The sequence below is a fragment of the Protopterus annectens genome, chromosome 8.part0 (genome assembly GCF_019279795.1).
Source record: "Protopterus annectens isolate FY-2018-M chromosome 8.part0, PAN1.0, whole genome shotgun sequence".
Taxonomy (NCBI): domain Eukaryota; kingdom Metazoa; phylum Chordata; order Ceratodontiformes; family Protopteridae; genus Protopterus; species Protopterus annectens.
Genome location: NC_056741.1, coordinates 1,433,410,450 through 1,433,429,034, shown reverse-complemented (window position 1 = coordinate 1,433,429,034; position 18,585 = coordinate 1,433,410,450). Strand labels below are relative to the sequence as shown.

The following is an 18,585-nucleotide window of genomic DNA, read 5'->3' as shown; positions in this document are numbered from 1 at the left end:
CGTGGTGTCGGTAGAAGTCGCGGACCTCGTATGTCGGTCCTTATCTTTGCGTCTTTTACTCAAAACTGGAGTCGGAGTATCCAACGACATAATGTAATTAAACTTTTTGCCAAAATAGTGTTGGGCGAACTCCGCCCAACGCTTAATAGTGCGTCTGTTGAATGTAGCACAAAAACGACAGGCCGAGACATCGTGGTCTGGGCCTAAGCAAGGAATGCAGAGGGAATGAAAATCCTTATGTGGTATTTGCTTCCCACATGAAATGCAATTATTAACTTTGTCTGACATCGGTCTGAGGCAAGAAAAGTTTCCCCAACGGGGTAATTAGCTTTCAAGAAGACTTCGGTTGAAAAATATTCGTAATTTCAGGAGCTGGCCGACTGGCACTTGCGAACTGCTTCTGCTTCGGGCACCGCGCGGCAAGAACGACTGAAGAAAATGGCGTCGGCTGGTTCTTTTATACTCCTGTCGCACTGACGTCAGGGAAGAAGCGACGACATCCGACGCCAGACCTAGACTTTGGAATTCGGCTGACCGAGGACCCGCCTGACGGCAGGAAAACCCATCTGTTATGACTGCAGCTGTATGCACAATGAACATCCCGCTGCACTTGCTGTTGAGGGGAGAAGCAAAACGGTCGCTGTATGGCTGGCCCCATTGATGGAAAATTCTACCTGCCTTGGACAAGTTCCTGGAGGACCTGAGTGAGTGAGTACTAGATAGTGCCCTGGACCATTTACATGAAGACTTCTGTAAAAATGGTGAAGGGAGCTGAGAAGATATTGGATCCCATGAACAATGACATGAAGGGATCCAGGGAGATTTCATTTTTGAGGTAGTAGGATCCATGGTAGTTGGATCTGATTTCTTCAAAATTTTTGATGGTAGCTTTAGGGACAGAGCAGATGATGTTGGAAGGCTCCAGAGACCTTTTCCTGGTATCCTTGTCTTTGGAAGCTGAGTCGAGCTGCCCTTTGTCTAATTTCTTGGAGGAGGTTTGAACTCCAGTTGAAATAGAAGATGATGATGAAGGAAGAAGGCCCTTCAAAATCAGCTTGTTCTGTCCATCTGTCAGTGAGTTACATTGAAACCAGCATAGAAAGAACATACTGAATCCAAATGAGCAGCACCCCAAGCAACAGACATATTCTCTGTCGGCATCCAAATTGGGTATTATGTGTCCAAAGGAAATGCATTTTTTGAGACAGTTGGCTTGTCTGCCATACCACAGATCAAGGAGTTCTTAAGAAAAGACAGAGTAATATATTTATTTTTTTAATAACAAGAAAACTACCAACAATGGCAGTAAGAAATACCCTGAAGCAGGTAGACAGGGAAGAAAAAGGAAAGCCAAAGTACCAACAATGGTACTTGAAAGAAATACCAAGGCTCGATAACAGTGGAAGGAAAGACCTGACGAGTAGATATAAACATAAAAACTCTGAATTATTGGAGGAAGGTGAAGAAGCTTAAGGGATAGCCTGGTGAAAAAAATTTGTGTTGAAAAACTCACTGTTTTATATTAAAGTTCACCCTATAGCTCGAGAGCTAATGGATCTGTATCTGCAGCGATATGGCGAGAACTGAGACCTGAGGTACATTAGGCTGGCAGGGCATTATCAGTAAAGGAGGGAGCTCAACAGTTGGATGTGAGGATCTGGAAGAAGACTCAGAGCTGGATCTGAAACCCATCATTTGAGGAATGAATGAAAATGACATCATCAGTTATAAAGATGCAATAAATACAAAACATGCTTATTGAGTTTGATATTTATCTTAGCTATGGGCAATATCTTCCACCAGGCCACATTAAAAGCACTAGTGACTTATCTGACCTTGTTTGAAGCAATGCCCGAAGACAAACTAGACAGCTTACAGGTGAGGACGTGCTGTTTACCAGAAAAATGACTAAAGAGTTGAAATGGCATCCAAAGATGGCACCAGTTTTTAAAAATAACACAACTTAAATATGGGGTGAGGGGGATGTTGGTGTTTAAAGGGGAAGAAGGCAAAGTGTACACTTATTTAACATACAGGTAGCAGCAGCTAGATTATACAGCCAGACAAGATTATGCTCACAGGTAACAGCTCCAAGGTTGCATTATAACTAACTTAACTTTCTCCACACTGAATAAAAAATTACACAAGTCACTACATTATGAAAATTGCTTTAAAATTTAACACCAGCTGCATTTATAACAAAAATTTCATTCACTGGTAAATGCCTCTAGGATGATAATACTCACTAGAATGGAATCTATTGAAATATCAGCCCAGTAAAGGCAGTTCTTTTCAAAGTCGAAGTCCAATGCCACTGCATTATGAAGGCCGACTATAGGTAATGTCTCATTTCTCCCGGATGCAAGATCATAACGCTGAATGGAAGTCCGCATTGCATAAAGAATAAATTCATTCTCCTCTAGTTAAAAAAATGGCAATAAAGATTCAGTTCTGAGGAGCTTAACTAGTCTGCATATATCACTAAGTTTTCATTATAATTTAAAGGAATAACTACTAGTTACAAACTGTTTAAGAAATCAAACATAACTGGCTCTTCAGACAAAATTACTCTTCAGTAAAGGCTTAAAGTTTATACAAGAAATCACTGTGATCAAACAGCTTGTTTGGTTAAAAAGTTAACATAACCAGGGAACTTAAGAGAGATTTGTTATCAGAACACATTTTTAGAAATTCTTGAAAGATCCCAAAAATGACAATCAAGCGGTCCTTAATAATGCCATCCACAAAATTATCAGCTCATTATAAAGTAATGACTTCACAGAAAATATGAACTATTCACCTTTTTCCTCTATTCCTTTTCCTGCAGACAAGCAGAACACCACAAATCATAGGAAGGGGACAACTAAGGGTAAAAATTTTCATGCCATGGGATAAAACAGGAATATTAATGTACTGGTAGTTGGTGCAAAGGGTTATGGTTGTGAACTATGTTTCCAGTGGTACAGGGTTTGATTCCTTCAGCCTTCATTTGTCTACTGTCACCCTGACAAAGTCACTTAACCATACATTGTTCATGGGTCTCCCCTGAAAAATGGCAGTCTTTGCAATGAGGCTACCTGGTTAACACAGTTTCTCATATAGCCGGAGTGGAATTTCACACCTCCTGATAGCTAAAGAGTTCAAGCCTGGCTGCCTTCAAATGAGCTAAAATTCTGCGAATGCACTTTTTCAACCTAGCTGCAGACAAATTTATATATCACAAAAACGATAAAAGTTGCAAAAAAAAGTTAAAAATATGAAAGTTATTCAGCAGACACTCCTTCAAAATGATAGTATTACTATGCAAGTTAATACATAACAGCAACTTTATAATGATCAAGTAATTAGATAATGTATATATTTATTATAATTAATGCAAGCAAGTAATAACAACTCTGTAGCCAGAATAAACAAACCCCAAGCTGTCAATATAACCTTTGTTCAGCAGAAGTGATATTCATTTTGCTAATTACATCCGTAGATACCACTCCAATTTTTTTTGAGATATTTTCATGATTAGGAACAGTATACATATCTGCATATTTAATGAACAAATAAATTTAAATATCTGCCACACAATGCTGGTTAGACACCACCCATCTGTGCAAAGATTTGTAAGCATCGTGTATACTTTCATTTGATACCATGGAGTACCATGTAAATACTCTCTGATTGAAGTTATTAATGTAATAATGAACAAATGACATACATTCATAACGTTTCCAGGAAAAAACTCAATTTTTTGTGTCACCAAGATCCCACTAATTTGAGGAGACACTCATGGCTTCTCTAGTGTGTCTGAGCATGTGAAATACTGAATCACAACCCATCCAAGTGCACAATGCCAGAGATACGTGCAGAAATATGATTTTAACAATATATATATTTCATTACTAAACAAGTATAAATATCCACTGAATAATAGGTTGAAAACAGCTTGTATCAATGGCGTTTGCAGCATTATGCACAGTTTCATTTGATACCATAAAGGACCACATAATCACGTTTTGGTTGAAGTTAACTATTGGCATGTACCATATACAATACATGACATGTTACTTCCTGATTTATCACTGAAGACTTCACTGACAAGTGTGTGGATGACTATATATATATATATATATATATATATATATATATATATATATATATATATATATATATATTTATTTATTTATTTATTTGCAGTTTGATTACCAGGGAAGTCCACTGGGCCAAAATGATCCACTGAATAGTAGGTTGCAAACAGCTTGTATCAGTGGTGTTTGCAGCATCATACACAGTTTCATCTGATACCATGAACCACATAATCATGTTGCAGCGGTTAACATTGTCACCTCACAGCAAGAGGTTCACTGGTTCGATTCTCGGCTGGGGTGCCTTCTGTGTGGAGTTTGCATGTTCTCCCTGTGTTCACGTGGGTTTCCTCCCACATTCCAAAGACATGCATCTGGATCATTTCTCCCCGGGCCTCCGCTGAAAACAGGCTCTGTGGAACCTAGTCAGACTTTCCCGGTCAACAAATGAGAAATAAATAAATAAAAAAAAAAAAAAAATAAAATGTTTTGGTTGAAGTTAACTATTGACATGTACCATACATTCATATTTCCAAATAACAAAATCGTAGTAATTGTATTACCAAATACCCCATTCATCTGAGGAACCAGTAAATAAGTAAAATACAATATATGTTACTTCCTGATTTATCACTGAAGACTTCAATGACAAGTGTGTGGATGACTCTCTCTCTCTCTCTCTCTATATATATATATATATATGAAATGTATTTATTTGCAGTTTGATTACCAGGAAAGTCCACTGGGCCGAACTGACCCATTTTCAGTGGAGGCCCGGGGAGAAAAACTCAAAGATGCATTATACAATTTAGATACAACTCATAGTTAATATTAAAGATAATATTATGTAGAATAGTTGCTCATAAATGCATTCAATATCATGCATAGTTAACAAATTCATTAAGCTTGAAGGTAGGGATCATACAGTTTCATTTGAGGAAAACAGATATGTGTTACGAGTGGAAACAGTTTACATACAAACCTTTTAAGAAAATGTAAATATGCTTTACATACACACATCAACAGTAGAATGCTATTTACAATATTTACAAGGCTGGGCTGTGTGAGGGTAGCTGTAGGAGTTGTTGAGAGCTTAGAGAGAAGCTACAGAAATTGTTGAGAGCTTAAATAGGCTCATAGGAAGATTACTATGAGAGTTGTAGAGCTTGGGAACCAGAGAGAGAGAACTTCCTTTGATTAGCTTGGGTGAAGGCAGGTACATTTCCATTTAGTGGACCGGTGTTTGAATAGTTGGGTTTTATATACTGACCATAAGCCTAATGGAGTGACCAATACATTCTCTTTGCAAACTCTGGCATACAGAAAATGTTGTCTGGAAGCAGGGATAACAGGCCTGTACTGCACATGTGAACACAAAGCACCTCTCCCTATAAATTCCACTGCTTGTCATGCAGTGTCACATAGTAGTGCCCTGGATAGACGTAGGCACTTAGAAAATAAATGTTCCCTATAAAACTTCCCCCGTAACTTTACCCAGTACCCAGATGCACAAAGAGCAACTTGTTTGCTCACTGAGCAATGCCACACTAATTCAGTCATATATAGCAAGCTGTAGTATCTACTGTCACAGTTTATAAGTTAGCTTACTGTACCACCTCATTGTAGTTCAGCAAAAAAGACAGGAAACCATGGGTTGGCACTTTCCCACTTTCTCCACTACCAGCCTGGTGGACATGGGCATCTTGAGACAATGCAGAAACTGTCTCATGATCACTGATAACCAACTAATCCTTAGAGAAATGGATAGAGTATGTGAGGGATCTAATTACACAATACCACTGGATAAAAAACTGTTACTCAAAAGCACTCAAAACAACTAGGTTTGTCAGTAACTTAAGCATTACACCCACCACACAAAGTGCTGACCTAACACATAGAACAACATAGGCTGAAGTACTTTAAAGAAATCTTCCTAACCCCCAAAGACCTCCTAATCATTAATCCTACAAAAAGAACCTTCAGAAACCTCAAAATCACTCCAGCAAAACCACACCCAACGCAACACATACACAGATGTACCCTCTACAGCCTCAACTACAAAGCCCATAAGGCTTGATGCAAGTCAACACATTAGCCAATATTTTAATAATAGGGGACTCTGTGAGACAAAGATGTCCCACTTACCAGGCTAAATAAGGAGAAAATCACGGTCAGTTATCTAACAGTGGCCAGGATCAGCCAAATTACCCACACATTCAAGTTATTAGACCACAAGTACCAGTAAGACTCAGCTGTAAGTCTATGTGGGTGTAAATGACAGGAAACATCGCTCCCTAGACTATATGAATAGAAAAATTACAGAGTTCTCAAACAATGCGTCCCAGGGCTCGTACAAGCCTTGCATTGAACAGCATCCTACCTTCACCAAGGATGATGCCACAATATGAACAAAAAATGACGGGCTTAAATAACCAACTTCTTTACTGGTGTTATTCCAAGGGAGAACAATATTTGTCAGCAAAAGACTGCATTTCTTTTTTATGGATGGTCTGTATCTGTCTCCTTCAAACTTTGGAATATTGACTAAAACATTGTCCTCCCCCACTGCTCTTTTTTTAGGCAATGCCAAACTGACAAACCTTCTGACATAGCAAAACCAACCCAAGGGAGTCTAAAGCTGTTACTGCTCAATGCTAGGAGACTAAACAAGAAAATCCACTCCTCCACTCTCCTCAACCTGGATGTGGACATCTGTGCAGTTACTGAGACATGGATTAAAGCCATGTAGATCACCCTGGAAGTGCAGGGCTATAAATGCCTTCCAAACATTCAGGCCAGCTACTACACTGGCAGGGAACAAATATCAATCTAAATCAACAACAAACTCACCTCAAGACTTGTCAAACAAGATGACACACACAAGCTTCTCCACGTCAAGATTTCCACAGGCAAAGTCCCATATCACATGGTTGCAAGCTATAGATCATCCTCTATGACAAAATAAACCTCTAACATACTTGGACTTACTGGAGGCAATCACCATTCAACTCAATACCATATTCACGGGTGACCAATTACCAAACTATAAACTTGGGTACTCACATGACCCCAAACTTACAGAAAGTACAGTTGTGTACAACTTACCATAAATGTAGATGTTCGAATGTATTCACTGTTGCAGTCATTACATCTGGGTAATCTGCTGGCAGGTTGCCCTCAGTCGGCCTGATTAACAAAGTCTTGGGTCCTGCATCGGTTGCTGTCCCTTCTTCCATGACGTCAGGTCATCAGGGGTATAAAACATGCAGCCGACGCCATTACATCACTTTTTCTTGCCTCAGATGTCAGGTGCCCCCCAAATGGGGAGCAAATAAAATTAAAAACACAAAACATTTACCTCCAATACCAAAAGCAAATACACCAAAAGGGCTTTTAAGCATAGTGAAAGAATGTAGAGGTATAGCGAGAGAAAAATAAAGGGGGCTGGAGGGAGGGTAACCAGGGCTGCAACAGTGAATACACTTGAACATCTACATTTATGGTAAGTGAACACAACTGTACTATGTTATTCGTGTTTCACTGTTGCAGTCATTACATTTGGGTAGATTCCCAAAGCTATGGTTGGGTGGAGGGAATTATACAGCATTAGGACCAGCTATAAGGCCCTGCAGGACAGCAGTGGCAAAGCCAGCGCTGGATTTAGAGAAAAGTGGTAAATGGTAATATTTTGGTGAACGTATGAACTGAGCTCCAGGTAGCAGCTTCTAGGATGTCCTTGGTAGGAACACCTCTGAGAAAGGCTGTAGAAGTAAATGCAGCCCTGGTGGAATGGGATCTGATCCCCCGGGGGATAGTTTTTCCATGGTGCATACAGCAGAAACAAATACAATGGCTTATCCTTTCCCTTTAACTTAGCCTTTCCCTCTGCCCCTGCAGCAAATGCCACCAGCAGTTGTTCAGATTTTCTTTGAGATTTTGTCCTGTTTAAGTAAAATCTAAGTTGTCTGTGTACATCCAATGAATGCAGGATCCACTTCCCCTTGTTCTGTGGATTGGGAAAGAAAGTTGGCAAATGAATGGTCTGATTACGAGCCACACTGGATACCACCTAAGCATGAAGGATGGATTGGTCCTGAGAGATACCCTGTCTGCATGAAAAATGATGAAAGGCTCCACTGCCATAAGAGTCTGTAATTCAGAAATCCTTCTAGCTGAAGTGACTGCTAAAAGGAAAGCGGTTTTCCAGGAGAGAAATTTTAAGTCTGCAGTAGCAGCTGGCTCGAAAGGAGGGAGAGTGAGCTTTTCCAATACAAAATTGAGGTCCCAGGCAGGGGTTGGAGCTCTCCTGGGTGGTCTTAAATTTTTGGCCCCTCTGAGATAAAGGATGAGAGAAGATGGGAGGGTTCTGTGTTGTAATGAGCTGAAACGGTTGAGGCATGGATTTTTATGGGAAAAAAAAGGACAGGCCCTTGTGAAGCATCTCAGTTAAGTATTGCAAAATCTGAGGAATGTTGAGCACTGCTGTGCTTATCCCTTGAGATTGATTCCAGGCACAGAATCTTTTCCATTTGTCAGCATAAGATTTTCTAGTACTAGGCCTTCTCGCCTCCAAAATAACATCCATCACAGGTTTGCTGAAGGATGCTAAGGGTGAATTTAGGTGATTAGCCACGCTGCAAAATTCAAAGTTTGGAACGGAGTGTGCAGAATTTGGCTGTTCTGCTGAGACAGTAAGTAAGGTGTCCGAGACAGGTGCCACGGTGGAAGGTGTGACACTGAGCAGGAGTGGGAACCAGTGCTGGCGAGGCCAGTCTGGAGCAATCAAAATCATTTTTGGTTTGTCCTGTTTGACTTTAAGTAGAACTTTGGAAAGCAGAGGCAGAGGGGGAAAGGCATAGACTGATAGGTTTTTCCAGCTGAAGGATAGAGCATCCACTTTCCAGGCTTTTTTGTGATTTTTTTGTGCAAAATGTGTCCAACTGACAGTTGTGGGGTGAGGCAAAAAGATCTATGTCTGGGCTCCCCAATTTGTGTGTCAACATGTTGAAAATCCATGGTTCCAGTTTCCATTCATGTGGATCCATGAGATTTCTGTTTAGTTCGTCTTCCAGAGTATTCAGCTTTCCTGACAGGAACGAACTGAGTTTGTAGTTGTACTTGATAGGTCATGGCCGCGTTACACAATGCCATGGCTAGTCTGTAAAGGGGGTAGGAGTGTGTACTTCCCTGCTTGTTTATGTATCACATAACCGTGGTGTTGTCTGTCTTTATCATTAATTGTCCTGGATTAAGGTAGTCCTTGAAGGCTACGAGTGCATTCTGTACAGCTAGCATTTCTTTTTGATTGATATGAAGGTGCATTTGATTTGGGCTCCATTTGCCCTGAATGCACTTCCCTGCCAGATGTGCCCCCAAGCATAGTCTGATGCGTCTGTAGTTAGGATTTGGGTGGCAGGGGGTGGTGTGAATGGCAGTCCCTTGTTTTGGTGGCAGGCCTCTGCCCACCACAGGAACTCTAGTTGTAGGCAAGGTATGATAGGAATCATTGTTTCCTGGCTGTGACAATGCTGACTCCGTAGACTTTTTAAGTACAACTGAAGTTTCCTCATATGCAGTCTTGCATATGGAATTAGAAGAATGCAGGAGGCCATGAACCCCAAAGCTTGCAGTATCTGCCTTGCAGAAAGCAGGGTTTTTGTGGCCACCTGTTTGAAGTAAGTCACCAAATGAATTTGCTTCTCTGGAGTAAGGCAAGCCATCTGGGCAGTTGTATTCAAGCTTGCACCCAGGAATGTAATTTTTTGACAGGGCACCAGTTGTGATTTCTTTTTGTTTATAGTGTACCCTTAGGCAAGTTAGAACCCTTTTTACAAACGCCAGATGGTTTAGAAGAGTGTCCTTGTTTTCTGCCTGAATTAGACAATCGTCCAGGTATGGATATATTTGAATATTGCTTTGCCTGCAAAACGCAATTACTGGAGCCAGGCACTTTGTAAAGACCCTGGGCGCAGTAGATAAGCCAAAGGGCAGTGCAGAGAACTGGTAATGCAAGTAGCCTGCTTTGAATCAGAGGTATCTTCTGCAACATTCCCTGATTGGGATATGCACGTAAGCCTCTTTTAAATCTAGAGTTGCCAGCCAGACATCTTTGCCTAGCATAGGAAGTAATTGAAGAGTCAGCATCTTGAATTCTGGAATGTCTAGAAAGGTGTTTAGAGTAGATAAGTCCAGAAGTGGACGCCATGATTTGTCTTTTCTGGGTACCAGGAAAAGTCTTGAATAGAAACCTTGTCCCTTTTCCTCTTCTGATACTGGTTGAATAGCCCCCATGCTTATGAGGGAAAGTACTTGTTTCTGGGCCTCTGTCCACTGATTTGGGGGCAGGTCTGGCCATCCATTTGGAATTGGCAATGTGTGAAAATGAAATCTGTATCCCTGGGATACTATATTTAAAACCCATTTGTCCTGGGTTCTAAGTTGCCAGTTTCCTGCATGAAGAGCCAGTTTTCCCCCAAAGGGGCGGCTAAAAGGCAAGTGCTTGGTAAGTGTAAAAGGAAGTCATTGAGACTGCTTACCATAGGGAGGTGTCTTGTTGTTTCCAGATTTGGAAGAGGAGGCACCCCATTGTTTTATTCTGAAAGTCCCTTGTGACTGAAATCTGGAGCTTTTGGAATGTCTGGGTTTGACTTGAGTGGCTCTCGAAGGAACTGGAAAAGACCAGTTCTTAGTAGGCCAGTGCCTACTAAATCTTGCAGGTTGCACTTGTAAGAAATCTTTCACAGTTTGCATAGATTTAGCTTTACCTTCCATCTTTTTTAAAACTTCTTCAGCCTTATTTCCAAAAAGATGGTCCTGTTGTAAAGGAGCATCCAACAATTTTGCTTTAACATGATCAGGCAGATTTTGCTCTTTGAGCCAAGCATGCCTTCTTAGTACAGACCCAGTTATAGCAGCCCTGCAAGAGGCCTCCAAAGAATCAATACCACATTGCAAAGTATGTTTTCCAACTTGTTCAGCTGAATGCAATAAATCCTGTAAATCTTTGTTTTCCACACAGTAAGAAATTAACAATTTTCTGTTTAAGCAGTCCCAGGATATGCTGTTGATATTTTAGCATATAAAATTGACAGTTTAAAGCCTTGATTGCCAAGGTTGCAGAAGTGTAAACCTTCTTACCCCATTTATCCAGCGCCCTGGAATCTCTATCAGAAGGGGTAGGATTTTTAGCAGTAGAAGCCTTAATGTCCTTGGGACCCTGAGAAATGGTTTCAGGATTTGCAACGGAATTTTTGAAAAGGAATTTGTGGGAGTCAGGAACCCTGTAGTATCTGTCTGGCTAACAAGGAGCCGGAGGCAGAGAATCAGGAGCCATACTAGATTCTGAAAAAAACATCAACAAAGTCTAGAACAGGAGGTATAGCCAAAGGCCTATGCTGAGGAAGAAGAAGAAAATCCCTAAGTCTCTTTTTAGATTCAGAGAAATCCTGACTTTCCCAGTGGAAATGCTCTCTTAAGGTATGTAAAGTTTCCCCAAAAGAAAAATCCGTAGGGGGAGAAGCAGAAGGAATAGAATCTTCTGCATCAGATTCCTCATAAGTAGGTATAGACAATTCCTGTTCATAAGAAGAGTCAAAAGAAATAGAATCTTGTTCAGAAGATTCATAATCAATGTCTTGCCTAGGCCTCTTAGAAGGGGGGGGGGGGTTGGCTACCCCTGATTAGAGTAATTAAATCTTCAGCCATTTTGATAATTTGCTTTTTAGGCATAAGGGCCTGCACATGTGGCCCAGGTGTCATTTTTTTAGGCATAGGTTGGGATTTTGGCCATAGTTTTGAAGATGGCGTTGGTCTAATATGCAAATCTGTAGGCCTGAAAACACTCTCAGAAGCCAGTGCCTGCACAGTGGTTCCAGACCCATCCAAGGTAGAGACATCTGCGGGTTCCATAATTGAAGCATCTCACGGCATACCGGACTCCGAATGGGTCTCAGTAGAGGCCTGCGAATCAGAAGTAGCGGGTATCAGGAGCTGCAAAAGCACCTCACTGAGTACCAGTGAACTGACGACTGGCTTAGGAGAAGCGTTGTCGGAAGTTTTGAACCTCAATGGCCTGTTTCTGTCTTTTTCTTTGAGTTTTTTAGGTATTCTGGTAGTCAGATTGCTAACCGACGACATTTCAGGACAATTAAAGCGTGAGCCAAAATATTTAGAAGCAAAAATGTACTGACGTTTGATAGTGCGTTGATTAACTAAAGCACAAAACCGACAGCAAGGTACATTGTGGTCAGGGCTTAGGCAAGGAATACAGTACAAATGGAAATCCTTGAGGTATTTGCTTCCCACAAGTAATGCAATTATTAAGTTTTACTGACATTGGTAAGGAGCAAGAAAAAGCTTCCCCAATGGGGTACTTGGCTTTTTGGTTGAAGACTTCGGATCTAAAACTCGAAAATGAAAATTTCAGGAGTCGGCCGACCGGCAATTGCGAACTGCTTCTGGCACCGCGCGACAAGAAAGACTGATGTAATAGCATTGACTGCATGTTTTATATGCCTGACGACCTGACGTCATGGAAGAAGGGACAGCAACCGATGCAGGACCCAATGCTTTGTTAATCAGGCCGACTGAGGGCAACCTGCCAGCAAATTACCCAAATGTAATGACTACAACAGTGAAACACAAAGAACATCCAGAGATTCTTAGACTTTGCAAACACAAACACCTTTGACCAGACAGTCCATACCACCACTTGTGGTGCAAACTCGACTTGGGATTCTCAAACAGCTCTCTAAGGCCAAGAATACAGCTTTGATGGTTCCCAGATATCATTCCAGGATGCCACCTAAATAGCCTGAAATATGACCTAACAGTGCCACTGTAATCACTACTCAATCATAGCTTCTGAACAGGCTGTGCCACTTAAATGGAAGCCTATAAGGGTCATCCCTCTATAAAAGGGCAGGCCATCAACAGATCCTGGTAACTATATACACCAATAACTCTGACTAGTCTGATATGCAAAGCCATGGAAAGAATTACCATGAAATGATTAATAAGGCATAGAAAACCTTCAAACACTGGATCCAATACAGTTTAGTTTCATCAAGAGTACATCATATCAACTCAATCTGGTGGACCCCTAGCTCGATGAGTGTAGGGCAACCACTGTGCACACAGGGTAACAAAGCAGCTAATTTGTACATTGGGAAGCCCCTTGAATTTAGTATTCTACAGCCTAGTCTAGTCTGTAGTTCCCCCTGCTCACTTCAGTAATGTGTGCTAACCCTAACCCCACATCATGCCTCAAAAAAAAATCTATCCCATAACACTGCCACTACACAAATTACACACACACAGACACACACACTACAAACACAATATCTAACCCCAACCTTAAACGTAATACACACACACACTCGCATGCAAACACAACACCTATATCCTAACCCAACCCCTACCCTAACACACACACACACACACACACACACACACACACACACACACACACACACACACACACACACACACACACACACCAACCTCCTCCCAATCCCCACTCATGACTTTTGAAGAAATGGCATTTTGAAATACTGGGTGTTTGACAATCTCTACCACCCCTATCATTTGTCAAACAAAGCAATGTCTGACAAATGCAGAGTAACCCCCCATACACTTATGCTAAGACACTTAAATGCAATTTTCCCAAACCCCAAAGACCTCAGACATTTCAAAAGAAAAAAATTATCCTCAGAAGACTCAAAAATAGCACCTAACACTGCACATATAGCCACAACCATTGAAGCCTCAACTACCAAGCACATAAGGCAAGCTAATACACTACCCAGGACTCTGATCACAGGGGACTCCATTGTACCACATATGGATGCTCCACTCACAAGGTTGAAGAAGAAGAAAATGACAGTTCGCTGCCAATCAGGGGCCAGAATCCAAGTTAATGATTCACTTAAGTCACTGTAGCAGAAGTAGCAGTATGATTCAGTCACAGTCCATGTAGGTGTGAATGACCTAAGACATACCTCCCTAGACTGTGTGTGTCAAAAGACTGGTATGTGCCTACCTTCATCAAGGATGATGCCACAATAAGAAAAAAAGATGACTGACTTTAATAACTGGCTTAGTTTATGGTATCATTCTAGGAGGTTATAATACTCGTCAACAATGGAGAATGTGATTAACAAACCATGTTGCTTTGCCAAGGATGGTCTGTATCTTGTCCCCTCTAGGTTTTCAAATATTGGATAAAACAGTGTCTTACACTATATACAGCCTTTTTTAGAAAATTCTAAATTGGCAAAACTTCCAATGCAGCAAAATCTACCAAAAGAAATCAAAAGGTGTTAATGCTCAATGCCAGAAGTCTAAAGAAGAAGCTCTACTCCTTCCAACCTCTCCTCACCCTGGTGGATGCAGACATCTATCATGTCTAATCAGACATGACCTTTGTCATAGCTTAAAGCAATTGAATTGGCTTGAATTACACAACCACCTAACATACTCAAAACTAAATGCTACACACAAACTCATTCACCATCCAGAAAAATGCCCTGCACTGCAAAACTTATTACTGCCCTACTGTCCAGCACGGATCCTCCGCTCTGTTAAATTCTTATTCTTACAAGTAAGTCAAATGTTGCATGAGACTCACTCTACTCCCAGTGCCTTGCAAAACTCTGGAACAGTATTCCAACACAAATAAAACTCTCAGACAAACTGAACAGTTTAAAACCACAGCTTAAACAACATTATAACCAAACCTGGTCCTGCACATGGTCATCACAAGGTTATGACTTTGTGTGCATCATTCAATACTCTCTAAATACTCTCCTTAAGCAGAATACTCTCAACCTCTCAGTAAAATGACAAAAAGTACAGTTTTGTACCTACCATAAATGTAGATGTTCGAGGATTCCCTTGCTGCAGTCCTGACTATTGGGTATAGTCCGCGTCCCAGTCGGCCCGAATACCAGAGTATAAGGCTGACGTCGGTCATGGCGCCTTAGACTGACGTCAGTACGTCAGGGTACTAATGCGCATGACCGACGTCATTTCCTCAGTCTTTTCTTGCCCCAGATGTCAGAAGACCCAAAAAGACAAGTCCCAAAAACAACCTGCACCAATAAACATGTACAATATATACAGTAAAATATATACAAAAATATAAGCATGTAAAGGCACCTACACAACCACCCTGAAACACAGAGGGGAAGGAGGGAGGTAAATTGGACTGCAGCAAGGGAATCCTCGAACATCTACATTTATGGTAGGTACAAAACTGTACTATGTTCTTCGTCTTCCCTTGCTGCAGTCCTGACTATTGGGTAGAATCCCAAAGCAGAGGTAAGGGAGGCTGGCAAATTATAAAGTAGCAGGAGCTGACAACATGCCTTGTAAAACAGCTGTGGCAAAACCAGCTCTAGACTTAGAGTATATAGGCAGGTGATAATGCCTAGAGAAAGTATGCACTGAACTCCAAGTAGCTGCTTCCAGAATATCCTTAGTTGCCACCCCTTAGAAATGCTGTTGAAGTGGCAGTAGCCCTAGTGGAATGAGGCCTAATCCCAGCTGGAACCTCTTTGCCATGATGGGAATAACAAAATGCAATGCAAAAGCCAATCCACCTAGAAATAGTTTGTTTTGACACAGGTTTGCCCTGTGAACTTAAAGCAAAAGAAACAAGTAACTGCTGAGACTGCCTAAAATCTTTAGTCCTGCTCAAATAATAACGCAATTGCCTGTGTACATCTAAAGTGTGCAAAATCTTTTCCCCTTTATTTTGAGGATCTGCAAAAACGTAGGCAAATGAATAGTTTGGTTTAAAGCCACACTAGAAACCACCTTAGGCATAAAGGAAGGATTAGTACGTAATGATACCCTGTCCTTATGGAAAATCAAAAGGGCTCTACTGCCATAAGGGCCTGCAACTCAGACACCCTTCTTGCAGAAGTAATAGCCAACAGAAAAGCCGTCTTCCATGACAAATATTTCAATTCAGCAGTAGCTGCCGGCTCAAAAGGTTGTAGAGTAAGTTTTTCCAACACAAAATTGAGATCCCAAGCAGGAGTAGGAGCTCTACGTGGGGGTCTTATATTCTTTGCCCCTCTAAGAAACTGCTTGAACAAAGGATGCGAAAACAAAGGTGGGTCACAATCATAGTGAGCTGAAATTGCTGCAGCATGAATCTTTATGGAAGAGAAAGACAAACCTTTGTCCAATAACTCAGTAAGATATTGAAGAGCCACACTCAAATTAGGCTCTGAAATCTCCAAATTCTTTGCCGTACACCAAATTAAAAATCTCTTCCATTTTTCTGCGTACACTCTCCTAGTACTAGGCCTTCTAGCTTCCATAATCACATTTAAAACTTGTTGAGGAAGCTGAGACCTTCCATGTTTCAACACAGAATATGCCAAGCTGTGAGATGGAGAGATTGAAGTTTGACATTGAGCAGATGACCGTCCTTCTGAGATAACAGATGAGGAATCAGAGGTAAAGGCCATGGAGGCTTCTTTACAAGACTCCTTAGAAGTGGGTACCAGTGTTGCCGAGGCCAATCTGGAGCTATCAAAATCATCCTTGGCCTGTCCTGTCTGACCTTTAGTAATACCTTTGGAAGAAGAGGTAGAGGTGGAAAAGCATAGACATGAAGGTTTTTCCAACTGAAAGACAGAGCATCCACTTTCCAAGCTGTGTGATGAAACCCCTTTGTGCAATACTTTGGCAGCTGGTGGTTTAGTGGAGAAGCGAACAGATCTATGTCTGGAGTTCCCCATGACACTGTCAATTTCTGAAATACATGAAGATCCAGTTTCCACTCGTGGGGATCCATGATTTGTCTGCTTAAAACATCTGCTAGGGAGTTCTGTGCTCCTGGCAGAAACCTTGCCTGAAGAGTCAGTTGCAGGCTTAACGCAGTCTCCCATAAAATCATTGCTTGCCTGCATAGAGGATAAGAATGTGTTCCCCTTGCTTGTTGATGTACCACATGACAGTTGTGTTGTCTGTCAGAATCAACACCTGCCCTGGAAGAAGTAACTCCTTGAACGCCATCAATGCAAACTGGACTGCTAACATCTCCTTCATGTTGATATGTAGATGCTGTAGTCTGGCAGGCCACTTGTCTTGTATCCACTTTCCATTTAGATGAGCTCCCCAAGCAGTGTCCGAGGCATCTGTCGTTAAAGTCTGACTCGCCTCTGGCCGGGTCACAGAGAGTCCCTTGTTTAGGTGACATTCCTGAGCCCACCACAAGAATTCCTTTTGAAGGCAAGGTATTATTTGAATGACAGTGTCCAAATCTTGGCAGTGCTGTGTCCATACATTTTGAGATACCATTGCAGCTTCCTCATATGCAGTTTGGCATTGGGAAGCACCAGAATACAAGATGCCATGAACCCTAATGCTTGAAGGACTGTCCTTGCAGTCAGCACGGACTGATGAGATAGTTGATGGAAGTAAAGTGACAGACTCTTTTGTTTGTCCGGGGTTAAAAAGGCCATCTGGGCTGCTGTATTCAGTCTCACACCCAGAAAGCACATGTCTTGAGAGGGTACTAGACTGGACTTTATTTCGTTCACAGAATACCCTAGGCATCTTAGCACTGCTATGACATATTCCAGATGCTGTAGAAGGTGTTCTTTTCTTGAGCCAGAATCAGGCAGTCGTCCAAGTAAGGATAAATTTGAATGCCTTGAAGCCTGAAGTAAGCTATCACTGGAGCCAGAACCTTTGTGAATACTCTGGGCGCAGTAGATAAGCCAAAGGGCAATGCAGAGAACTGATAATGAAAATCTCCAGTTCGAAACCGCAGATACTTTCTGCAACTTAGCCTTATGGGCACATGAAGGTAAGCTTCCTTGAGATCCAAAGTTACCATCCAGTGATCCTTGCCCAGCAGAGGTAACAGTTGCTGTAACGTCAACATCTTGAACTTGGGAATGTCCAGATAAGTGTTGAGGATAGATAAATCCAAAATTGGTCTCCACGTGTTCCCCTTCTTTGGTACTAGGAACAGGCGAGAATAAAATCGAAGCCCCTTTCTGACACAGGGACTGGCTGAATAGCCCTATCTGGAGTAACTGAGAAACTTGCTTGAGAGCCTCTTTTCTTTGTGGAGGAGGAACATCTGGCATGCCTTTGAAAGGGGCATTGTGTGGAAATAAAATCTGTACCCGTGATGAATGATATCCAGCACCCATCTGTCTTGAGTGATTAAATCCCAATTTTCTTTGAAAAGAGACAATCTTCCTCCCAAAGGAGCTGCCAGACGAGAGTCCACTGGCAGCTGAAAAGGCAGGTCATTGGGTCTGCTTACGAAAGGACTGACCCCTGCCCTCACCAGAAGTCTGAGCAGGTGAACTGTCTGATCTAGGCCTATAAGAACCTTGAGCCCTGCCCCTACCACGTCTAGATCTACCCCTAGACTGGGAACCATAAGCAGGATATGTCCACCCCTTAGCAGGCCAATTTCTACTAAACTTCGGAGGTTGCACCTGCAAAAATCTTTAACAGTCTGCATAGACTTAGCTTT

The 18,585-nt window shown here is 41.7% G+C and overlaps 1 protein-coding gene across 1 annotated transcript in view; it reads right to left on the bottom strand.

Annotated features, from left to right (window-relative positions):
- SORL1 (sortilin related receptor 1) overlaps positions 1 to 18,585 on the bottom strand; it is a 5,131,225-nt gene that overhangs the window by 2,886,883 nt on the left and 2,225,757 nt on the right. The window contains exon 17 of the mRNA XM_044081038.1: positions 2,247 to 2,419. Coding sequence (XP_043936973.1) covers positions 2,247 to 2,419 — 173 coding nt within the window. The remainder of the gene's footprint in view (positions 1 to 2,246; positions 2,420 to 18,585) is intronic.